Below are 25,862 nucleotides of genomic sequence, written 5' to 3' on the forward strand. Positions count from 1 at the left end.
GATAGGGCAGCCTAGAAAAGTTAGTGCCCTCTAACCATACCCAAGCACTCCGAGTTTGTTGCGATGTCCATTTTGCTCTATGAGTTCATGGTGACCTAACCCTAACCCTAAGTGGAATTTTCCTCCAATGGGATTTTCCATGTATTTTACCAGGAAACATAGATAGGGCCTAGAAAAATAGTGCCTTCCTAACCATACCCAAGCATTGTCCATTTTGCTCTATGAGTTCATGAGGAATTTTCCCCATGTATACCAGGAAACATGATATCAGCCTAGAAAAGTCAGTTTCCTCCTAACCATACCCAAGCACTCGAGTTTGTTGGCATGTCCATTTTGCTCTATGAGTTCATGGTGACCTAACCCTAACCCTAAGTGGATTTTCCTCCAATGGGATTATTCCCATGTATTTTACCAGGAAACATAGATAGGGTAGCCTAGAAAGTAAGTGTCCTTTAACCATACCCAAAGCACTCGAGTTTGTTGGCAATGTCCATTTTGCTCTATGAGTTCATGTTGACCTAACCCTAACCCTAAGTGGAATTTTCCTCCAATGGGATTTTCCCATGTATTTTACCAGGAAATAATAGATAGGCAGCCTAGAAAGTAAGTGTCCTCCTAACCATACCCAAGCACTCCGAGTTTGTTGGCGATGTCCATTTTGCTCTATGAGTTCATGTTGACCTAACCCTAACCCTAAGTGGAATTTTCCTCCAATGGGATTTTTCTCATGTATTTTACCAGGAAACATAGATAGGGCAGCCTAGAAAAGTAAGTGTCCTTCTAACCATACCCAAGCACTCCGAGTTTGTTGGCAATGTCCATTTTGCTCTATGAGTTCATGTTGACCTAACCCTAACCCTAAGTGGGATTTTCCTCCAATGGGATTTTCCCATGTATTTTACCAGGAAACATAGATAGGGCAGCCTAGAAAAGTAAGTGTCCTCCTGACCATACCCAAGCACTCCGAGTTTGTTGGCGATGTCCATTTTGCTCTATGAATTCATGTTGACCTAACCCTAACCCTAAGTGGAATTTTCCTCCAATGGGATTTTCCCATGTATTTTACCAGGAAACATAGATAGGGCAGCCTAGCAATGTAAGTGCCCTCCTAAACATACCCTAGCACCCCGAATGTTGGCGATGTCCATTTTGCTCTATGTCCTAACCTAACCCTAATTGGAATTTCCTCCAAGACATGTATTTTACCAGGAAACATAGGGCAGCCTAGAAAAGTAAGTGCCTTCCTAACCATACCCAAGCACTCCGAATTTGTTGGCGATGTCCATTTTGCTCTATGAGTTCATGTGACCTAACCCTAACCCTAAGTGGAATTTTCCTCAATGGGATTTTACCATGTATTTACCAGGAAACATAGATAGGGCAGCCTAGAAAGGTCAGTGCCTCCTAACCATACCCAAGCACTCCGAATTTGTTGGCGATGTCCATTTTGCTCTATGAGTTCATGTGACCTAAACCCTAACCCTAAGTGGAATTTTCCTCCAATGGGATTTTCCATGTATTTTACCAGGAAACATAGATAGGGCAGCCTAGAAAGTAAGTGCCCTCCTAACCATACCCAAGCACTCCGAGTTTGTTGGCGATTCCATTTTGCTCTATGAGTTCATGTGACCTAAAACCCTAAGTGGAATTTTCCTCCAATGGGATTTTCCCATGTATTTTTACCAGGAAACATAGATAGGGCAGCCTAGAAAAGTCAGTGCCCTCCTAACCATACCCAAGCACTCCGAGTTTGTTGGCGATGTCCATTTTGCTCTAGGAGTTCATGGTGACTAACCCTAACCCTAAGTGGAATTTTCCTCCAATGGGATTTTCCCATGTATTTTACCAGGAAACATAGATAGGGCAGCCTAGAAAAGTAAGTGTCCTCCTGACCATACCCAAGCACTCCGAGTTTGTTGGCGATGTCCATTTTGCTCTATGAATTCATGTTGACCTAACCCTAACCCTAAGTGGAATTTTCCTCCAATGGGATTTTCCCATGTATTTTACCAGGAAACATAGATAGGGCAGCCTAGAAAAGTAAGTGCCCTCCTAACCATACCCAAGCGTTCTGAGTTTGTTGACGATGTCCATTTTGCTCTATGAGTTCATGGTGACCTAACCCTAGCCCAGTGATGGCAAACATTTTAGAGACCAAGTGCCCAAACCGCAACCCAAAACCCACTTATTTATCGCAAAGTGCCAGGGCTGCATCAGCATTGTGGTGCCCTCAGGGGGGACGTGGGGGGCATGGCCCACTGGATGGGCATGGCTGCAGTGGTCACAGCAGACTGGGTGAGCATGGCCAGGGGTAGTTCCTTGTCATCTCAAGGGAATTCTTGGGAGGCCACCGCCGCTTGCTTGCTCACTTCCTGCCCTGTCGCTTCCACAGAGAGGGCTCTCAATGCCACCTCTGGCACGCATGCCATCGGTTCGCCACCAGTGGTATAAGGTCTCCTCTCCTTGAGCCGGTGGTTGGACTACAAGACCTCCAAGGTCTCTTCCTACTCTGTTATTATGTTATTCTGACTTTCCCCACTACCCAACTAGGCTCTTAGATGGAGAACAGAACCAGAGACCTCAGGGGCATCTTCTGTGGCTGAAAGAAGATAAAATAATTGCTCTTCCTACTCTTAGAATGGAATTTTAAGAATGTATGAGCGCTTTTACAAAACATCTGACATGCTGCAAGTATCAGCCTGATGTACAGTGAGAACATTGTTCTGAAAGGAAATGCAAATAAGAACACACTCTGGGAGAGGAAATAGGGTTAGAAATGCATACTTTGAGGAGATCGGGTTTTTTTTTTTTTTTTTGGAAATGCCTGTTTCAGTGCAGGTTTCAGCCAAAAAAATATATTACAGATAGCTTATGAATTTGAGGTAGAATTGAGTTAAAAACAGACACATCAAAGTGAATGGGAGTCACGTGTTTTATTCATCCCTTACTTGTTGCCCTGGCAACCGGTGGCATTTTGGAGAGTTGCACACATACTCCTGTTGAATCTTTTACCAACTTCCTGCATTCACAGAGACCTTGTTGATAGCCAAAAGGGCTGCCTACACACTCACTCAAGGCTGTACCCTTGCTGGCAGCTCTGTTAGCAGAGCTGATTAAGCCTACCACAGCTGTCCAATGTAAAAATGCACATCTGTAGAGCTTTGGCCAAGCAGAAAGCTGGGAAAATGACTGCCTCGTGTTGCACATCCCATTTGCCACATTCAGCCATTTTGTTTTATCCATCCATCCATCCATCCATTCATTCATTCATTCATTCATTCATTGATGCCTGTGGGGCCTGCCCAAAAAAGTCCAGGACAAAAACAGTTCATTGGTGCAATCAAAATGTGTCCTGTTTTTTATGGATGGGTGCGTCATGCAAATAGGCAGAACTTTGATTACTCTGTCGCACCAGACATTTTATTATTTTTTACCATATCCTGTGGATGTCCTTCTTTCTTTCTTTCTTTCTTTCTTTCTTTCTTTCTTTCTTTCTTTCTTTCTTTCTTTCTTTCTTTCTTTCCTTCCTTCCTTCCTTCCTTCCTTCCTTCCTCCCCTCTTTTTTCTGTCCTTCCTTATTTACCTCCCTCCTTTTTCCTTTCTCTCTTTTTCTCTCCCTTTCTCCTTCCTTCCTTCCCTCCCTCTTTCTGCCCTTATTTCCCTCCCTCCTTATGCCTCCTTCCTCTCTCTTTCTCTGTCCTTCCTCTCTTTTCTCTCCTTTTTTCCTCCCTCCCTCTTTCCCTCCCTCCAGTGTGATTCTAATGTAAGCCAGAAACAAAAATACCAGAGCGAAAAAATCAAAACACATTGGAATCCAAGGGCATTCATTCCCATGTCTATATCTAATGGGCCAGCACAATGTTTCAGTTTTTCATGGGTAACCTTGTGGCCGTAGAGTTTTCCCACCCACACCCCCTTTGTTATCTATGTAACGAGGTCTTTGCCCAGATTTTCCCAAATCTTCAGCCTCTGTCTCCAAGCTTGTATCAACATCCAGTTGCAGTCATTCTGATCCCTGCTGGAATTTAAAAAAAAAAAAAAGAGAAAGGGAGAGCAAACCATTAAAGGGAATCAGCCAGCATCGCCTCTCATTAATTAACAGCTTCCAGCGCTTTCCGAATCTGTCAGGGTGACTCTTCATGTTTGTCCTTAAGACAGTCAGAAAGGAGCCCCAGCTTTGCCATTATTTCTTGTTTTTCCTTTGTTCACGTTTTCCATTTTCAGCCTTTGGATAAACAGCAGGAGAAGCAGATATATCTCAAAGTAAGATACATCGGCATCTCCTTTTTCAAGGAGCATCCTTCATTGCTTGCCACTGTTTGAATTGCTGCAAGAGAAATTCAAAACCTCTACCCATCTGACTCAAACTTTTGGAAACGAGCCAATAAGCCCACTAAAAATTGCATCATTAATTCATTTATTTGTTGTAAATGTGCCTGTGTGTTTTCAGTTGTATGACTCTAAAGTCTGTTTTTTTCAACCTTGGTAACTTTAAGATGGATGAACCTCAACTCCTAGGATTCTCCAGCCAGTATGGGAATGAAAGCTTAAGAATAAAATAAATAATAAAATGAAATGAAATGAAATAACAACAACAACAATATAAAAATAAAATAAAAAGAATGAAAGCCATCATCACTGACACATTCTAAACACTGACAATATTTGTATTAACAAATCCATTTGAATGTTCACAAAAGTTAAAGTTCCTTGAGTTCAATTTAGTTCTGGCCTTAGGAATATGGACTGTTGCATGTCAAGTTATCAGTTGTACCCCCACAACAGCTATAAACAAAATTAATACGTAAAAAATAACAGTTAAAATTGCAGAAAGAGAATAAAATCAATAAATCACATCCCGTGATACAATTACAGTCTCAAAAAGATAAGTGTCGTGGTTCCGATGATGACACTTTTCTGACTATAAAATTCTAATATCTCTGCCATCTGACTTTGCTGGTAAAATTTATAACAAAACAGTTCTTCCAGCTAGCTCTGCAAACTGCCAGGTGCAAGTCGTAATTTAGAAAATGTTACACAGTTCTAATGAGTGGAATTAGCATAAAAATCAAACATATTTATATGCCTATACATAAACACACACATATTTTTATTAAGGATTTATTAGAAAAAATAAAGAAAAAATCAGAGAGGAGTGCAAGAAAGGAAAGAAAAAGTACAAAAATTTCTTATCTTTGTAGCAGTCATAAGTACAATTATAAATGTACCTCTTACTCTGTGATTACAGCTTTCTTGTTCTGTAATCTATCCTGTCTAATCAACAAAAACATAAATCATAAAGTTCATTTTTTTCCCTGCTTCATGCAAAAAAACCCATGAGGTTTCCAGTGAGCAATAAATGTAAATATTGTCTTTTCCCTGATCAAAGAAATCAGTTTAGCCATCTCGGGAAGTTCTATCAACTTCGCCAACTATTCCTCCATTATGTGTAATGTTGAATCTTTCCATCTTTGTGCATGCAAAGCCCTTTGATGATCAAACATCAATCGCTTCATACATTCTTATGGAAGAAATTCAGAATCAGTAGCTGCCTTTCTCTGCCTTCCCCGGTCATTGCCTTCAAAAGGTGTGAACAAGTGAGAAAAGATGCCAAAAAGGGGCTAATAATTTGCAGAATGAGAGAGGAGGTGGTGGAAGTACCTCCCCCCCAGAGCATCTGTTGTGTGTGTAAATAGATCTATGTTTGGTTCCTGTCATTTCCAGAAAAGAGAAGAAATAGCCTAGTTTGCAAACCTAGAGAATTTGGGACAGTTTACTGAAGAAATTGCTGCTGCCTACGTGGTCACCACACGTTCAGAAATTAATCATGGAGAGTAACTTCAAAATCTGGGTAATGAGTGATTACTAGGCAGAGAAAGCCAGCTGGAGGCTAAAACCTATGAAGAACAGTTGCAGGAATTGGTTATGTCTAGTCTACTGAAAAGAAGGACTAGAGGGGACATGATAGCAGTTTTCCAATATCTAAAGGACTGCCACAAAGAAGAGGATCTCAACCTATTCTCCAAAGCACCTGAAGGCAAGACAAGAAACAATGGATAGAAACCAATCAAGGAGAGAAGCAACTTAGAACTAAGGAGAAATTTCTTGACAGTGAGAACAATTTAAATTAATGGGATGACTTGCCTCCAGAAGTTATGGGTGCTCTATCATTGGAGGCTTTTAAGAAGAGATTGGACAGCCATTGGTCTGAAATGGTGTGGAATTCCTGCTTGAGCAGGGTGTTGGCCTAAAAGACCTCCAAGATTCCTTCCAATTCTGTTATTTTGTTCATTTTTAATCCGCTGGGTGGAAGAGAAGTTCCCTTGAGGTTGCCTTCAGAGGAGAAGAGAGTCCTGGCTGGAATATGGGCTCCTTGTACTTACTCGGCTCTTGCATTTACTCTTCTTGGTACCATCTTTTCTCCAGCAATATGAAACCTACCTGGCTTGTTGTGCTTGTGTTTACTCTCAAGTGAAGATCTCAAGGGAGATCTCTTCCTGCCAGGAGACCTTTTCAGTACTATACCACAGAAAGTTGTCCTCTCCTTGACAAACGGTTGGAGAAATTCAGATTGTCTGATTTCTCTGTTCCTAATTCAGATGGAAAAATTGAAAAGGCTGCTGAGGTGGTCTTCCAGCAGGAACCCAACCTTTGGAATTGTCTGCATAACCAAGGAACTGAACCATCAGTCATCAAGCCTGTGTGATGTTGTGCATAGCAGTAATTGTTCTGCACTGTGGAAGAAGTCTTGGCCATGAACCGGAGAGTCGGTTCAAGGCCCAGCTCTGGGTAGGTGGGTCACAAGTTGACCCCCAGCTTCTTTGCTACAGAATGTCCAAGAGCAACAATCTATCATCTTTATTTAGGAGACCCTCATGCAGGAGAACAAGCTGCCTAGAAAGCTTTTTTTTTTTTTTTGATGTCATGATGATATGGAAACAGTTATGACCAATTGTTCTCTACTTGCATCCAACTTCTGGAGGCCACAATTATTGTCTCCTTTGAAACCACTGATCTTCTCTGTGGCTAATGCAGTTTATTATATTCCCAACTATCTTTCCACAGGGAGACCTATCCTTTTATTACCTATTACAGCAGCATGAAAATGTAGGACAAGTATGGATTATCTGGATATTTAAAGAGGAGGCTATTCCCATTGCCAGAAGAGGGACATTAGAAGCTATTTCAGGATTTGGACAAGCCATTGGGTAGGTGTCAGTGGCTTGTTTTGTGATTAGTTCTTGTTTAGCGTCTAGGAAACAGAAGTATCAAGTCTGTGGGTTGTTTTTGTGCTTACAACACCTGCTTTTTGGGGGAATAACAGAAGTACTCGTCTAAGCTGATCTTTAGAGTATGGTTCAGACAGAATACCATGCAATTACTACAAACCATGAAAATTTCCAAATCAATCTATATAAGGATGGATGAATTGGGCAGCTTACCTTTCCTACAAATTGGATTTCATTTTTTTAAAATCTCAAGCCTTATCTGATCAGATTACGAAAATAAAACCTGACAGAATTACAGTATTCCAAGTTCTTGTTTTAAAAGGAGTCAGGTTTAAGAGGGACAGTTATTCCTAACATGGAACATATCAGGTTACACCTGTGCACCCATGTAGCTGTTAGAGGACAAAACAAGGTAAACAAAAGAAAATTTAATTCCATGCTTCCAGCTTCACATAGACGCCACCTAAATCTTTAGTTGCTAAGCACGCAAAATATCCCTGACTACACCGACACAATCTGTTTCTATTTTTTTCCCCACACTGGAATATATATTTTAAACATGCACTGTTAGGATTTTTGTCACGTGCACAAAAGAAGAAAAGGTTAAAACGATATAGATCAGCAGAGGACATCACCTCGTCAACATTGGCTAAAGAAAAAAAAGGAAGAGTATGCACAAAAATGGAAGGACAATGGCTGAATGACTGCTAAAGTTGAAGGAGTTAGCAGAGATGGCTTAATTGACTGCTTTGATTAAAGAAAAGAATACAATTAATTTTGTTTCTACTTGGAAACCGCTTTTGGACTTTGTGTTTGAAGTGGGGAAAAAAAGCAGCTCTGATTTTGGGTCTTTCTTAGCAACAAATTTTGGGCACAGTTGTATGGATAAGTTGAGGACTGCCTGTGCTTCGTTTCACACCCTTTTTCACGTGTCTCTTTTTATCTATCTTTCAGCTTCTAATAAATTTTAAACATCTTCCTTTTCCCAAAACAAACCCATCAGAGCACAGATCTTGGATAGTTTGCAAACAGTTTTTCTTTTAATCCACAGCTTTCCATCTGTCGAGATTTCTGTCTGTTGATAGTTTTGCAGAGATGCTATCAATCCTTTTTGATAGCGTATCACTCGGAGGGGGCAGGATTTTAATGAGTACATCAACCATTTAAAATTACACTTTTTTTCCAGCTATAATGAATAAAATTTCAATATATTGGTCGGTAATTTAAATTGGGGTGTGTTTTGGAGGAATTAATCACTTGGTTTTGGTTTTCGTTTTCCTCTCCCTCCAAATTGTATAGCTTTTGTACCTTCTAGTCTGTGACTCCTAAATATTACAGAAAAGCATTCTTATGGCATTTTCCTATTTCCAAGTAATTTCTTTTCTGTATTTTAGCCTAGCATCCCACTGATACATTGGTGAAAACACCTTCTTGGTGGTTGCCAATGAAAAGGACCGCAGCTAGTAATAGGCAGGGCTAAATATGTCCTTTTCATTGAATTTCAAGAAATCCCCCAAAGACATTTGGCTCCTGGAAGTGCCCACCAGCATATTGAGAACCAAACTGAATCCAACAATCAATAGGAATTAAATTATAAATAGTTAAATTATCCAATCTGGAGCCTTAGCAAGCAAGATGACTGGATCGTGATGCATCTGTACCCCAATCCATATTTGCTTATTAAAATAGCACCTGGTCTCCCTCTGTTTCATCCTATATCTTCCATTCTGCTATCTTCCAGATGCTTAGTTAATTAGCTTTAGCGAGGATGAAACGACCTCCTTGAGATTCCATTTCATTTCTTGGGATCTGGGTATTGATCTCTTTGTTTCTCCAGAGTCCAGGGAAGTCACTGATCTCTTTGAGTCGTTTGTTTTGAAGTCTATAACACAGGCCCACATTGTGGACAGGATCTCTGAGTCACAGCGTTAAAAAGCTCCTGGGGTTTGTTTGATCCACAGCTTGTTTTACCCATGCTTTATGGCATTTATTTCCTCTGCTCCAGTAACTCTTCCATATGGCAGAGCAAAACAAACACACTCCAGTTCACCTCCCGTGTAAACCACCTGGCCTGTCCATCATCGTGGACACATACGGACACATACAGGCAGTATTGTCAACAACAATAGAATAAGATGTTCCCATTTTGAACTGGCAGCTATAAAACTGAAGAGCTGGTGTTTATTCCAGTCTCTGAAAAAGTCGGATCCAACTCAGAAACAGAGAAAATACACCAATTCTGGGCTTTGCATCCTATATTTTTTTTCCTCTCCTCAATTTCCTCAATTCCTTAATTTTTTCCCTCAGCATCTATCAACCGGAGAACTGGCCAATGAAACATTCTATCTTTTGACTTTTCAAAACCCAAGATTATATAGTTTATGGTACAATCCCTGTCCCGCAACCATTGCTGTACCTCTGGATGTTCGCAGGAGATGTGTATAGAAGACAAATGAACATTGTGAGATCATGATGTGAGGGCCACATTTCCTGCACTTGTGTCTCGATTTGCACACAGGCGTATAAGGGGCAGAATTTGCACGATAACCTTGGTTTCATCATTTTGATATGCCTACAGATCCTGCAGACACTTATTTCAATCAGCCTATAGGTTTTGCAGATACTTCCCATCCCTTCAAGCCGTTGTCCTCTTTGCGTGCATTTTGTGGTCCAGTCCTTGCAATGCTCTGGATGCTGCAGGATTTGGCCTGTACCTGGAGGATCTGGAAGTTGATCCAGTTCATCAGCAGACAGTATAACAGGGCCCCACTTAACCAGCCCAAATCTTGAAGAGAAGATTAGAGAGGTTGATAGTTTTCTTACAGTTGTTTCGTTACCCAAACTAGGTAACATCATCAGTGCTAGCAAGAAAACAACCAAGCTTAGGGAGCACCGAGTATCCCTCATTTCAATCCTACAACTATTCTCAAGTTGCTAATTTTCACAGTCTTTTAAGAATGTTGTCTTCTCAAGTTCAACCCCTAGTCCTTCCCCCCCCCCCCCCACCATTCTCAGTCATAAATATCAGGGGATTTCCAGAACTTTGGTCTGGTGTTTTTCCACTTTGCCTGGAATGGCAAAGGATTGAGCCTGGGAAAATACAGTATGTGTTGGGGTTGTGGTTCCCACCCATATTCTTCCTCTTCCCCCCCCCCCCCCCGATCTTTCTTTTTTTTCTTTCTCTCTCTCTCTCCTTTTGCTTTAGCATCCTCTAGTGGTAGAATCTTAGATAGGACAGAGAGAGAAAAAGGCCTCAACAATTCCTTCATAGGAATATCCAAGGATTAGTCCAATTTTGCACCAGGTTTATTTGACACCTTAATTTCCCTCAAGTGGAGCCTCAGACCACCTTGTAATCTAATCTTCTCTTACCTGATCAGGTCGAAATCCCAGGTCTGAAAGGTGTCTGTTGCAGGCAATCCTTGGTTTACAACAACAATTTATATTCTTACTCCTGGGAGGAATTATCAGGCCCTGTAAGGCATCTGTCATCTATCAAGCAAGGGGCTGAGATGCTTGGCATAATTTGTCCAGCTACCTTCTGATTAGGATTTTGACTAATCTGCTGGGAGCCACTGACAATTAATATTGATGAGAGCAGAAGAAAGAAATGGGAGGGGGGTGGATCAAAACTAAATTTGATTTACTTTCACAGTAATTTAAATGTAATTAACATATCTCCATATGATCGTGGTCTGTGTGTTTAAGAATGTTCTCTTTCCATCACATTAAAAATTACAACTTGGTTGCAATTGGGGGGGAGGGCTGCATTCAAGCGTTTCTGTGAGTAGGGGGGGGGGAATGGAGTATACTTAGGTTGTTCCTCTCTGCAATAACTTGAAACAAGAGCTGGACCAAGTGCTCTATTTGAAGGAGTAAGTGCTACTCAACTCAAAATTATTTACAAAATTATTTATAATATCAGAAGGACAGGTTAGAATTCTACTGTGGGATCCTTGGTGCTCTCTGAGCTTGGTTGGGTTTTTGGGTTTTTTTTGCAGACATTTCATTACCCAACTAGGTAACATCACCAGTGCTAGACAGGAGTGGAGTTTGCTCTCTATTCTAGCACTGATGATGTTGTCTAGTTGGGTAATGAAACATCTGCAAGAAACCAGCCAAGCTCAGAGAGCGCCAAGGACTCCTCATTTCGGCCCTGAGCTGCAAACATTCTCATCTATTAGAATTCTACTTCCTGCCTTGCAAGATTGGGGATCCCAGAAAAAAAAAAAGCCTTCAATTTTGTGACCCAAAAGTCTTTTCCAAAAGACAAGTGGACTTTCTTGGTCGCAACACAACACGAGCAAAAAAAGCCAAGTTATCAACCCTACAGTTTAGATATGAAAAAATACAAAAACAAAACAAAGCAGAAGAACCAACGCAGATGAGAGAGGACAATGAATGGCATGTCACAGAGAACAGACCGTTGGGTGAGAAATCTCTCTAACAAACAGCTTGCTCAAATACCAAATAATGTTTTATATCAAGAAAGTCCAGTTGTTGTTTTTTTGGAAAAGCACTTTTAGGACAACCATGACCTGGATGATTGAGAATGTCCATAGACCTTAATAATAACAATAATAATGTAGGAAGGGACCTTGGAGGTCATCTAGTCCAACTCCCTACTCAGGCAGGAAACCCTATACCATTTTAGACAAATGGCTGTCCAGTCTCTTCTTAAAGACTTCCAGTGTTGGAGCATTCACCGCTTCTGGAGGCAGGTTGTTCCACTAGTTAATTGTTCTGTCAGGAAGTTTCTCCTTAGTTCTAAGTTGCTTCTCTCCTTGATCAGTTTCCATCCGTTGCTTCTTGTCCTGCCTTCTGGCGCTTTGGAGAATAGCTTGACTCCCTCTTCTTTGGGGCAGCCCCTGAGATATTGGAAGACTGCTATCCTGTCCCCCCTCGTCCTTCTCTTCATTAAAGCAGACATACCCAATTCCAGCAACCGTTCCTTATATGTTTTAGCCTCCAGACGTTCAATTTTGCAAGTTCCACACTGTCCAGAATGAAGTTTCACACCAGGACCAGATCTGGGACCATCCCTTTTCTTATCTTCACTGTGTTTCTTTGCAGGGATCTTGTTTACAATGCTGGTGTTTGGACCGGCCTGTGGATTTATCCTGGGATCTTTCTGTACCAAAATCTATGTGGATGCTGTTTTCATTGACACAAGTAGGTAACCTTTCCACCTGGGTTGCACATAGAATAAGAAATGTTTTTTTAACAGCAGGCCACAAAGCATCAGAAGAGAAAGAAGGAAGAAAACCTTTGTGTGTGGAAAGATTTGGGGTGTAACTAGATGCTCTGCCTGCTATCCAGCTTGTTTGAGTTTTTATTTAATTGTATGTTCAATTGAGAAATTGAACATCAAGCCACTGCTCTATTGTACCCAAGAAAATTACAAGAACATTTTTAATTATATTTATATTTGTTGCAAAGTGTATTTATATATATATAAATAGAAATAAAAATAGGAAAAAAATAGAAAAAAGGTGGGTACTTTTGCTATAGATGATACGTTTTATCTTCTTGTTCACTTGCATTTATACTCATTAACATTTATACTGTTAATTTTTTCTGGGCTTCATAATAAAGCCCCAAGGCCTGCATCCAATGTGGGTTTTGGTTTTTCGTTTTTTAAAAATAATTTTGCAATATTTTCTCTATGTGACCACTAGAAGTCACTATATGACCAGTTTCATTGTGTTGGAATTTGTTAGGCATACTTGTGATATTTATTATATAGCAGGGGTCTTCAAACTTGGCCCTTCTATGAGGGATGGATCCCTGACCCTAACTGGTTATATTGAAAGGCTGAGTCCTGAGTCCTGTTCATTCATCTCCTGAGTCCTGTTATCCCATTGGCGCTCTTCTCTTAGCTGCTGATGTCCTTGTCTACCCCAATGAAGACCCCTCCCCATCTCTTTGTTCTTTGCAGGCAAGCTGGATATCACCCCTGATGACCCTCGGTGGATTGGCGCATGGTGGGCCGGCTTCTTGCTTTGTGGTGCCTTACTTTTCTTCTCGTCTCTCCCGATGTTTGGATTCCCACAATCCCTGACTCGCCAGCCGGAGCACATAGCAGAGGTAGAGGAAGCCATGTTGCCAGAAGGGGACTATGAAAGGCCAAAACCAAGCAATGGGATTCTTCCACCGCACTCCATGGAAGCCAACGATGATCTATCTTGCTTCCAGCAGCTGAGAGGTGACGCACTTCCTTCATAGCCCAGGTGGCTTCTGCGGGAGCCAAACAGGTTAATGACTAGCTAGATTCCCTACCCGATGGAGACCTTAGATTGCCTTGCACAGCTTAACCTCTTTCCCTTTTTTCATATGTATTTTATTGATTTTCTATTTTTGCAATCAAGTATTTAATAGACAACGCGTTGACTGGGTCCATTAGTAATTCAGTGGTACATACAGGTGGAACTCGAAAAATTAGAATATCGTGCAAAAGTTCACTTATTTCAGTAATGCAGCTTAAAGGGTGAAACTAATATATGAGATAGACTCATTACATGCAAAGCAAGATAGTTCAAGCCGTGATGTGTCATAATTGAGATGATTATGGCTTACAGCTCATGAAAACCCCAAATCCACAATCTCAGAAAATTAGAATATTGTGAAAAGGTTCAATATTCTAGGCTCAAAGTGTCCCACTCTAATCAGCTAATTAAGCCATAACACCTGCAAAGTGTTCCTGAGCCTTTACAGTATGTACAATCCTTGTTTTATTGATTGCATGTAATATTCTAATTTTCTGAGATTGTGGATTTGGGGTTTTCATGAGCTGTAAGCCATAATCATCACAATTATGACACATCACGGCTTTGCATGTAGTGAGTCTATCTCATATATTAGTTTCACCTTTTAAGTTGCATTACTGAAATAAATGAACTTTTGAGTGATATTCTAATTTTTCGAGTTTCACCTGTATAAGCTTCTTCAAACTAAATCCAATATTACACCATCCAATACATCCTCTCTTCTTCCGGTAATGGACATTTTCCCCACTAAGCAAATACAATTGTTATTAATAAATATACAGTGGAATATCAGCATCTTTGTTAACAGTTTTCTAATAGTATCAATGATATCAGTTTAAAATATCTTTTTTAACCAAAACATATCTTAGTTGCATTTGCACTCAATATCCATTTATTCAGTCAGTATCCTATTTTCGCTTTTCCTGTTTCCTATCCATGTTCAAAATATCCCCATCATTTATAATTTCAAAGCAAGTTGTATTTGGGTAACCTTATAAGCTTCCCTTATTCAAACTTCTTAGCATTTTCTTATTTTTCCTTTTCATGCCAAGATACGATATTCTGATTACAAATCTTATTCATCTAGTTATAATAATACTTCTACTTCTAGCAATCTATTCTTAACCATATTCAAACACCTAATTAATAATATAATATCCCCCAACTTCAATCCCTCAGGACTAACACCCAAGGCTTTAACTTTATTTTATTTTTTCGATCAAATGGTTGGTAGAATAACTTCTTTCCCTTAAATCGTTATTCGGCCAACCATTTGATGGGGGCAGGAAATAAAAATTAAAGCCTTGGCTGTTAGTCCTGAACACTGAAAGGACAACTGAATTAACACTTGATCCGGTTCACCTTCTTGGGTGACCATGGCTTGACACAGCAAGCAGTTTTTCCATTTGTTCTCATGGCAACCTTTGATCCCTTGTCAGTAGAACATTTGCTTCTAGGATCAAATAGTCTGTTGTATCTTGCTCTCGTCCAGTGATGGGTGTGCATTACCGTGCCACTTTAAAAGTCACTGTGAGCAAAAGCATGGTTGCTCTGGAGACAGGTGACTCCTTTTTTGAGCCAGCCACAGAGATGACTTTTCATCTGAGCTACAGAACTGCTGGTAGTCCTTGATATAGGACAGTTCAGATAGTGACTGTTCGAAAATACAGTGGTGTTGAAAAAAGTGACTTCTGATTATCTTTCACACTTATGACCATTGCAGCATCCCCAGGGTCATGTGATGATAGATAGATAGATAGATAGATAGATAGATAGATAGATAGATAGATAGATAGATGACAATCAACCAGCGGAACAGCTTATTCCAGAAATCATGGGCACTCCATTACTGGAGATTTTTAAGAAGAGACTAGACATTCACCTGTCTGGGATGGTATAGGTTCTCCTGCTTGAGCAGGGGGCTGGACTAAAAGACCTCCAAGGTCCCTTCCAGCTCTATTCTATTCTATTCTATTCTATTCTATTCTATTCTATTCTATTCTATTCTATTCTATTCTATTCTATTCTATTCTATTCCATTCCATTAAATTACATTACATTACATTACATTCTGTGATTCTATCCTATCCTATCCTATCCTATCCTATCCTATCCTATCCTATCCTATCCTAATTCTAGATAGATAAATAGATAGATAGATAGAATAACTTTGTCCATTTAGATGTACATTACTCAGCATACATTAAAATGAAATTTCATTGCATTCAGCTCTCAAAGGGTAACCACCTTTGAGAGCTGCATAAACATGACCAAAAAAAAAATCCATATACCCACATACACATATATGACATAGAGAAACAACACAGTCTAGTTCGTATGTATACATACAGTATACATGGTGACCCCCCCCCAAAAAAAAAATCCTGCAAATTTACAAGACGGAAAAATTCAGATGCTTAAGTAACGGAGGTTACTTAATATGATGGCATATCTGGCATTCTCCTTAAGGGGCCACTTGCTCAGCTCTGCTTTCTCACTCCAACAACTGCTAGCTGGAGCACCTGGAGCAAAAGAAAAAGAAAAGTGCTAAACCACCATTAGACAAGGTGGAAAAACAAAGCAGGTGTGAAGTGGAATGAGAAATTTGCAGGAGGGAAGCGACCCCCATTGAAGACTCAAGCAGCACTTCAACCAACATAATTTCAGCCTAAATGATCTTCACTTGGAATTTGCACAAGGGTTGGTTGCCACATATTAAAAAATGTGAGACTTCTCTTGCTCACATTAGCATCCCATCTGCCTCAAACTGAGTTATCTCCAGTGTAATTAAAATCCCTCCCCAAGTACAAAGTTGCTCTGGCTGATTCGTTAATTGAGGAGTAAAGTCAGTAAAGTAAAGGAGTAAAGTAAAGTCCTCAGCTTTTGCATTCGCTTCCTCAAAGCCAAGAGGAAGCTTTCTGGAGTTTTGTAGCCAAACAGATAATCTGGGGACAATCATAAGAGTGACATAAATAACAACAACAACAACAACAACAACAGCAATAGAGCTTAGAGTTATATACCACTTCACAGTGCTTTACGGCCCTCTAAGTGGTTTACGGAGTCAGCAAGTTGCCCCCAGCAATCTGGGTCTTCATTTTACCGACCTCGGAAGGATGGAAGGCTGAGTCAACCTTGAACCACATCAGGATTGGACTCTAGGCTGTAGGCAGAATTTGACTGTAATACTGCATTCTAAGCACTCTGCCAGCACAGCAGCAGCAGCAGCAGCAGCAGCAGCAGCAGCAGCAACAACAACAACAACAACAACAACATAATAATAATAATAATAATAATAATAATAATAATAACCACTTGAACACCATTGGCATTGACAAATTCGCCATTAGTCAATAGCAAAAGGCGGCCTTACTAGGAACTGCTTCCATCTTGTGACAATATCTGTAATACCATCAAACATCCACATCTGCCTATCCCAGGTCCTGGGTAAGGACTTGATAGGTAGACAAAATGCCAAATCCAGTCTGAACATCTGGCTGACTGTGCGATGATCAATAATAATAATAATAATAATAATAATAATAATAATAATAGGCATTTTTCTATCTATCGAGTCCTTACCGAGGACCTGGGATAGTCAAACATCCACATCTGCCTATCCCAGGTCCTTGGTAAGGACTTGATAGGTAGACAAAATTGCCAAGCCCAGTCTGAACATCTGGCGAACTGTGTGATGATCCATAATAATAAAGATTTCAGATGCACACAAACATGCACGTGGGATGTAGCTATCGCAAACTAGAACATCCAGCTGGCAGAATTGTAACTTCACTATTATTTATCATATGGCACATTCACCTCACATTTCAAGAAAAAAGCGAGAGATAAATATACAAAAACATGAGATATAAAATAAAATAAAACTTCACTGGCATTTTGGAAGATATAAAGACATATGAAAGCAACATGCACCTTCTCAAGAGGTCTGTAGCTGGCAGGAGATGGTTGATTCCAGTCAGTTACTACCAAGAGATCCCTATTTGACCAGTGGATTATTTGCCATTGGTATAAAAAATGAAGCAGGACCAGTGGTGGGATTCAAATAGGTGAACAACCTGGTCTCTGTGTGGATGCTGCTTCTAGAAGCCCATTCTGGGCCTGGGCAACAAAAAATTAGCTACCAGTTCTGCCTAACTGGTGCGAACTGGCTGAATCCCACCACTGAGCAGGACCCATTTTAACACAAGATCTGGAGCATATCTAGAGACCAGGCTGGAGCTTAGCTTTTCCATAGTTTTGTGCTATTGACCCAGTAATCAGAATCACGCAATGCATTCAGAACCATGCATTCAGAACCATGCAGTGCATTCAGCGATCACTAGATGGTCCTGTGTATCTCTTAATAGTCCAGGTCAGTTAGATTGGCAGTGGAATATATACACAGATCATAGATACCTCTTGTAGCTTTCCATTAATATGGTCCAAACACAACAAAAGCAACAAAGGATAAAATCGCAAACAAAACTTAAATGTACAAGAAGAAGAGGGATATTCTTTTTCCAGAGCTGGGACTCACTGAGCTCTTGGCATGACTTTTTTTTTTCAAACTGTATGCAGAAAAAACATATTTCTCTAAGAGAAGGAGAGACTTCTCCAACAATTTCTTCCAAAGGTGGAACTCCCATGGTGGTGACATTAGCACCAATATCCAAAAGGCTGCAGGGATGGAAAGATGGACAGCAAAGACCTGTCTAGGGATGGATGGAAAGAGGACTTTGCCAGGAAGGAGAGGATACAGGCACATACACAAACACACCACTACCTGTCTATGGAGATGCTCAGTCATCCAGGTCATGGTTGTCCCAAAGGTGCTTTTTCAGGACTTTCTTGTTTTTGTTTTCTTTGAAGAGGTTTCTCTTCTCATCCAAGAAGCTTCTTCAGCTCTCACCAGATAGTGGGGAATGGAAGGATTTATATTCCTTGCAGACAGCTGGTCATTTGCCTTCTACCCTGATGACCTTCAGTGGATTGGAAATAGACAAGCAGAAACCCATGGCTTAAACTCACTGGTCAAAACTTCATCTGTAGATCCTTTTAGCTGAACCAGCTATGGTTTACCCCACGGGCCAGGTGCGTCATGCTAAAACCATGCCCACCCCATTGCTGGCAATGGAAAAAAAGTTGTGATACGTGTTACGTGACATTGCAAGTTTGACACCCCTGGTTTATCTGATTTTGCCTCCACAGCTGGAGTCATCCCATGGAATTTTCTCCCTGTCCACATGGGATGTGTTGATAGATGGTCTGGAGAAAACCCCAGAGATGCACTGTTAAGGAAATTAAAGCAGGGCACAGTGGATAGAAACCTTATTGTGAAATTGTCCCTCCCTTCTTCTCTCGTCCTCCCTCCAGTGATCCCAAAAGTAACTAAGCACTTGCTGTCCAACCCGGTGTTCACCTGTATTGTTCTTGCGGCTTGCATGGAGATTGCGGTGGTGGCAGGTTTCGCAGCCTTTCTTGGCAAGTACCTAGAACAGCAGTTCAATCTCACAACGTCGTCGGCCAACCAGTTATTAGGTAAGTAGCCAGAAGGGGTCAACTCTTCCTCTTCCGGTGAAAGGTAGAACCTAAATGTCAACTTCCAGCTCAAGCATTCCCCCCCCCCCAAAAAAAAACCAGGATTATTTTCATTTCTGAAAAGCTTGCTGCTTATTGAAAACATGGCCTGGTAAAGGCAAGGTAAAACTAACTCTAAAATCCCAAGGCATCAGATATAGCGAATAGAATAGAATAGAATAGAATAGAATAGAATAGAATAGAATAGAATAGAATAGAATAGAATTATGGAATAGAATAGAATAGAATAGAACAGAACAGAACAGAACAGAACAGAATAGAATAGAATAGAATAGAATTATGGAATAGAATAGAATAGAATAGAATAGAATAGAATGGAGTTATGGAATGGAATTATGGAATAGAATAGAATAGAATAGAATAGAATAGAATAGAATAGAATAGAATAGAATGGATTTATGGAATGGAATTATGGAATGGAATTATGGAATGGAATTATGGAATAGAATAGAATAGAATAGAATAGAATAGAATAGTTGGAAGGGATCTTGGAGGTCATCTAGTCCAGCCCCCTGCTCAGGCAGGAAACCCTATACCATTTCAGACAAATGGTTGTGCAATCTCTTCCTTAAAACTTCCCGTGTTGGAGCATTCACAACTTCTGGAGACAATATAAAAATGACTTTCCCAGACAACCCACCCCACCCCAGGAGTCCACATAGCTCATGTACACATGTTCTCTTTGCTATGGGATCCGTGTGCTCTCTTCTACACACCTGCTAGAACGTCCTTGAAAGTTTTCCATACTGCCAACTTTCAGCAAGCTTCCGTAGAACTGGGGAGGTTCCTTTCTCTCCCTCCCCCACCCTTATTCTAAGGGCATGATGAAAACAGAGAGGCATGTAAGCTGCCAAATTTTCACCCTTGACACTAAGAACCAAGAAAGCGCCTTGAGTTGGGATCAGCCTGAAAACTCAAAATCCAGCCCTGTTCTGTTTCTTTTACAGGCATGACAGCCATTCCCTGTGCATGTTTGGGCATCTTCCTGGGGGGCCTCTTAGTGAAAAAGCTGAGCCTTTCTGCACTGGGTGCCATTCAGATGGCGATGTTGGTCAGCCTGGTGTCCACGGCTTGCTACGTTTCTTTCCTTTTCCTGGGCTGCGATACGGGACCCGTGGCTGGCATTACCATTCCCTATGGAAACAAGTAAGTGAGGGAAAGAAAGGCGTTGCTCTCAATGGGATTTATAAAAAAAAAAGTGGTCCTGCAAGGCTTGCATCCCACCCTTACAGAAGACCCTAGGATGGCCTCATAAAGTTGTAAGAGACTTAAGAGATCCCGAAATCCAGCACGACAAACCATCCTTGATAGGTGACTATCCAGCCTCTTTTGGTGGAATTGTTGCTGGATTTAGCAGGCATAACTAGGTTTGGCAGAGAAAGTGGGGAAGGCCTATGCAAGAAGCAGAGGGAAAATGGGAATAGGAATCGTCATGAAAAGATGTTTTTTTTTTAAAGGTAGTTTATTCCAAACTTGGAGCCAGTTCAAGTTGTTCTTTAACAACTTGATGGATTCATGGTTTGTCTGTTCTTTACAATATCAAAGGGTATTAGAACACCCCTGTGGGATAGATAGCCTGGATTGACAGATAGAGACAGGTTCAAAGTCATCCTCAGATGTTCCAGAACTTCACAATTCCTTCCTTCTTTCTTTCTTTCTTTCTTTCTTTCTTTCTTTCTTTCTTTCTTTCTTTCTTTCTTTCTTTCTTTCTTTCTTTCTTTCTCTTTCTTTCTTTCTTTTTTCTTTCCTTCCTTCTTTCTTTCCTTCCTTCCTTCCTTCTTTACTTTCCTCTTTCTTTCCTTCCTTCCTCCCTCCCTCCCTCCCTCCCTCCCTCCCTCTTTCTTTCTTTCTTTCTTTCTTTCTTTCTTTCTTTCTTTCTTTCTTTCTTTCTTTCTTTCTTTCTTTCTCTTTTGATTCCTTGATGAATCTGGGCCCCTTACAATTAAAAAGGTTTTACTATCTGTTGATTGATCCCTTGCCCTTACCCATTCACCCACCCACCCACCCACCCACCCACCCATCCTTCCTTTTTTTGTAGGTCAACCATCTCCAGCTTGGCCCCTTATTCTGCCTGCAATAGCAACTGTAAATGTCAAATGGATTCCTTCACTCCAGTCTGTGGGACCGACGGCATCACGTACTTATCTGCCTGTTTTGCTGGCTGCACCAACATGGTAATCCCTTATTTCTTCCTTTCTTCAATCTATTTCAGTCAACTGTTCTCTCCTTAGTTCTAGGTTGCTTCTCTCCTGGATTAGTTTCCATCTGTTACTTCTTGTCTTGCCCTTTACTTTTCTCCTTTTATCTTTTTTCTTTACCTTTCTATTGTATTTTAGTCTTATCAGCAAGCTGGGCTTGAGCAAAAGGTGGAGTGGAATTGGAATGTAATTGAATGCTTCCATTTAGAAATATTTTCCCTCCGGGAAACCCAGAATCTTCCTTTTATCTCTTCCTTTCCAGGGATCTGAATTTATGGTAATTTTCTCAAAGTCCTCCTTACTTGAAAGACTTAAAAGAATCAAAGGAAAAGTATAGTGACTTGGTTCCGATAAAAGGTCAAATTTTTCCGAACTGTTTTGCTGTCTCCGTTGGCAAAGGAACAACAGAGAGAAAGATTTTTGCCTCTTGCCAAGATCTTTGTTTGCATGAAAAGAGCAACACCACATTAGTAGAGTAACCCCACATGTGTCAGTGGGGCTCATTATCATGCTGGGATTCTGCAGAACTATCTATTTCTCTTCCGAAATCAGCCAAGGTCAACTCAGTGTAGCTGAGTTGACCTTGTAGTCTTCTAGCCATTTCCGAAGCTACAATAACAGTCGTGGTATAGCTGGGTGCTTGGTAATATCTGGAAAATGCCTACGGAAATCTTAGAAGCCAGAATAGAGTCTCTAGATCAGGGCTTTTCAACCTTTTCACCCATTGTACCACTTTTAGGATATGGCAACATCCAAGTACCACCAGTCACCTAGCAAAGTGTCAAAAACTTGATAACCAAAAAATGTGAATCGGTTGCCAAGCATCTGAATGTAAATCACAAGACCCTGGAGATGCTGCAACATTCCAGCTGATCGGCGCTTCTTCTGGGCTCAGCAGAAGCACCAGGATCAGTGCTGCTTTCCAGCAGATTGGTGCTTCTTCAGGGCTCAGCTGGAGCCTGGCGCTGATCCTGGCGCTTCCACTGAACCCTGACAGCCCTGAAGAAGGGCCGATCAGATGGAAAGTGGCACTGATCCTGGTGCTTCTGCTGAGCCCTGCCAGCCCTGCAGCTCCAGCCATCTCTCGCTCAGGCTTGTGCGGTGCTACCACCGGTTCAGCTCATTCCCCTCCCCCGCTACCCCTTTTCTAGGATGGTTGCGTACCACCTTCCAGGTGCCAATGGACCACAGGTGGTACCCGTACCACTGGTTGAAAAGCCCTGCTCTAGGCAAAGGAGGGCATTCTTTGCTGCCTCCCACTGTGTCAATCTCAAGAGGTTCCTTAGTTCTTCCAGGAGTTTTAGGAGACGAAATGCAAGAAGGTTTATCTAGAGAGGGTGCTTGATATTCATTAACCGAACTAGGTAACATCATCAGTGTTAGAAGGGAGTGGATTGTGCAGAGAGGAGGGGGACTATGAGGTCCTTGATGCTCTCTGAGAGTTGTTTTCTTGCAGACATTTCATTAACCAAACTAGGTAACATCATCAGTGCTAGAAGGGAGTGGGGTGTGTGAGAAGACGAGGACTATAGGGTCCTTGGTACTCTCTGAGCTTAGTTGTTTTCTTGCATTACCCAAACTAGGTAACATCATCAGTCTTTGTTTAGAGCAGTGGTTGAACAAGTATGGTCTAGCACGGGGTAGGCAACCTCGGCTTTATGCTGACTCAGGAATTCTGGGAGTTGAAGTCCATGAGTCCTAAAAGAGCCGAGGTTGCCTACCCCTGGTCTAGGATCTAGCCACCACTATATTCAACTTGTGTCCCTCATGGAGGGTCAAGGTCATCTGCGAGATGATACGCAACAGGATCTGCTGCCTCAACCATCTCTTGCCTTCTGTCCTAGAATCTCACCGGTTGCACCTGCCTCACCTTGGCCCCGGCCGGGGATACCACAGTCGTTCCTGGGAAGTGCCCGAGCCCTGGATGCCAAGAAGCCTTCCTGACATTCCTCTGCGTGATGTGCGTCTGCAGCATGATTGGAGCCATGGCCCAAACTCCCTCCGTCATCATCCTCATCAGGTGAGGCTTCCAATGGCAGGGCAGAGACAGAGAACCCTCAAGAGGAGGAGGAGGAGGAGGAGGAGGAGGAGGAGGAGGAGGAGGAGGAGGAGGAGGACGAGGAGGGGTTTCAACCATTCAGTTGTGTCCGATTCTTGGTGACTTTATAGGCAAGTACTCTCCATGCTACCTTGTCAAGCCCAGCTTCTTTCAGTTGTTGGATGTTCATTCAGACTAGAGCTGGAAGGGACCTTGGAGGTCTTCTAGACTAACCCCCTGTTCAAGCAGGAGACCATAATAATAATAATAATAATAATAATAATAGTCAATTGCAAAAGGCGGCCTTACTAGGAACTGCTTCCATCCTGCGACGATACCTGTAATACCATCAAACATCCACATCTGCCTATCCCAGGTCCTGGGTAAGGACTCGATAGGTAGACAAAATGCCAAATCCAGTCTGAACATCTGGCTGACTGTGCGATAATCCATAATAATAATAATAATAAAGTTGGAAGGGACTTTGGAGGTCATCAAGTCCAGCCCCCTGCTCAGGCAGGTAACCCTATACCATTTCGGATAAATGGTTGTCCAATCTCTCCTCCAATGATGGAGCACCCACAACTTCTGGAGGCAAGTTGTTCCACTGGTTAATTGTTCCACCCAGCTTTGACTGTAATCTTGATCAACTTACTGAGACACTAAGATTATCCTTTGAAAAAGCATCAAACGTGCGCAACACCAGAGCTCACAGCTCTACACCCTTCCTGGGTTCCCCCCCTCCCCCCAAAAATCAAGGGTAAATAATAACTCGGGACGTGTGTGGTCCCAGGAGATACCTTTCGGAGGCCCAGAACATTACCAGCAATCCCTAGATTTTGATAAGCCTGTTTTTTTTTCCCAGTCTGTTTTGTGTGAGTGCATTTATGTGTGTGCAGTTCTGGGTTGCTTGAGAGAATTTAAAAAGTAAAATGGCAGTTAGAACTAGTAATCAGTGAAACAGCTTGACTCCAGAAGTTGTGGATACTCCATCACTGGAGGTTTTCAAGAAGAGACTGGACAGCCAGTTGTCTGAAATGGTGTGGGGGTTCCTGCCTGAGCAGGGGGTTGGACTAGAAGACCTCCAAGGTCCCTGTTATTCTATTATTCTAAGAGGCTTAAAGGCTCAAACCACCAAACCACTTTCCTTCTGAAATAGGAGAGCAAGTTAATAGGGCACACACCCTTTTGTTTTCTGGACAATTTTTCCTCTGCCCTTACCAGTTTGAATCTCCCTTGCAGGCTAATGGTTTACGCCATTTTCTGTTTAATCCCAGCTTGGTGCACAGCCTTTTTCTTGCCTTGCATCAGCCTCAGTGTAATGTGGGGTTTCCAATAGATGAAAGAGACCCGGGAGAAGCTAATTAGTATGTCCTCTGAAGGTGCTGCCTGGCCACTTCACAGCAGAGCTCGGTGCTTGATTCCGGCTTTTTATCTCCTCGGTTGCAGCCGCTTCAAAAATTAACTTTCTCCTTCAAGAGCAAGGCATCCCTCAGCCCTTTGAGGCAGGCAAGGTCAAAAAACAAGCACAGCAGGGACTCTGAGGAGGCTGTTTAAGGCTGTCAGTTAGAAGAACAAAATCTTGAAAGCCTACCAGAAAGACAAAACTTGGAACGTCTGTCTTGGGGTTTCTTCTTTCTCAAGACTGAGAAATATTTTCTGAAAGTCGCCTTTTTGTGGTTGCCTCATCGCTTCCCCATTCCCAGTTTTGGGTCCACATTCCTTCACAACTCCTAAGGACTAAAATCCTTCTATCTGAGTCTCTCTCTCTCCCCCCCCCCTCTCTCTCTCACACACACACACACAAATGCACACAATTACACAGCTTCTTTTTCTGCTGCAGAAGATTTTCTCCTGCTTTGGAAGCCAGGAACTAATGATAGGAATCTGATTGAAATTTATTTGTCTGTCTGCCTGCCTAACCATCTAATCTATCTATGGTATTTATCTATAGTATCTGTCTATCTCTCTCTCTTTCTTATCTATCTACAATGTCTGTCTGTCTATCTATCTATCTATCTATCTATCTATCTATCTATCTATCTATCTATCTATCTATCTAATATCTGTCTATCTATCTATCTAATATCTGTCTATCTATCTATCTATCTATCTATCTATCTATCTATCTATCTATCTAATATCTGTCTGTCTGTCTATCTATCTGTCTAATATCTATCTATCTATCTATCTATCTATCTAATATCTGTCTATCTATCTATCTATCTATCTATCTATCTATCTATCTATCTATCTATCTATCTATCTATCTACAGTATCTGTCTATCTAAGCTAAGCTAAGCTTAGCTAAACTAAGTGAAACTAAGCTATAATCTTAATGATATTTGCTTGAATATCTCTTCCATACAGAACTGTGAGCCCGGAGCTCAAATCATACGCTTTAGGAGTTCTCTTCCTTCTCCTCCGATTGTTAGGTGAGTGAAATTCATGCCTCCTTTTGCTTCCATCTGCTCCTCCAGAGAAGCAGGGACTCCTGATGAGAGATGGATCTGGATGATGAACCCAGATTTGG

The 25,862-nt window shown here is 41.4% G+C and overlaps 1 protein-coding gene across 2 annotated transcripts in view; it reads left to right on the forward strand.

Moving 5' to 3' along the window:
* SLCO3A1 (solute carrier organic anion transporter family member 3A1) overlaps window positions 1-25,862 on the forward strand; it is a 76,443-nt gene that overhangs the window by 47,484 nt on the left and 3,097 nt on the right. For both annotated transcript variants that reach the window (XM_039358906.1, XM_039358905.1), the window contains exons 3-9: window positions 12,303-12,401; window positions 13,168-13,434; window positions 18,869-19,033; window positions 20,041-20,239; window positions 21,132-21,267; window positions 23,136-23,311; window positions 25,700-25,764. In XM_039358906.1, the coding sequence (XP_039214840.1) occupies window positions 12,303-12,401; window positions 13,168-13,434; window positions 18,869-19,033; window positions 20,041-20,239; window positions 21,132-21,267; window positions 23,136-23,311; window positions 25,700-25,764 (1,107 nt within the window). The remainder of the gene's footprint in view (window positions 1-12,302; window positions 12,402-13,167; window positions 13,435-18,868; window positions 19,034-20,040; window positions 20,240-21,131; window positions 21,268-23,135; window positions 23,312-25,699; window positions 25,765-25,862) is intronic.

The sequence above is a fragment of the Crotalus tigris genome, unplaced genomic scaffold (assembly GCF_016545835.1).
Source record: "Crotalus tigris isolate CLP2741 ecotype Arizona unplaced genomic scaffold, ASM1654583v1 scf7180000019068.10715455, whole genome shotgun sequence".
Classification (NCBI taxonomy): domain Eukaryota; kingdom Metazoa; phylum Chordata; class Lepidosauria; order Squamata; family Viperidae; genus Crotalus; species Crotalus tigris.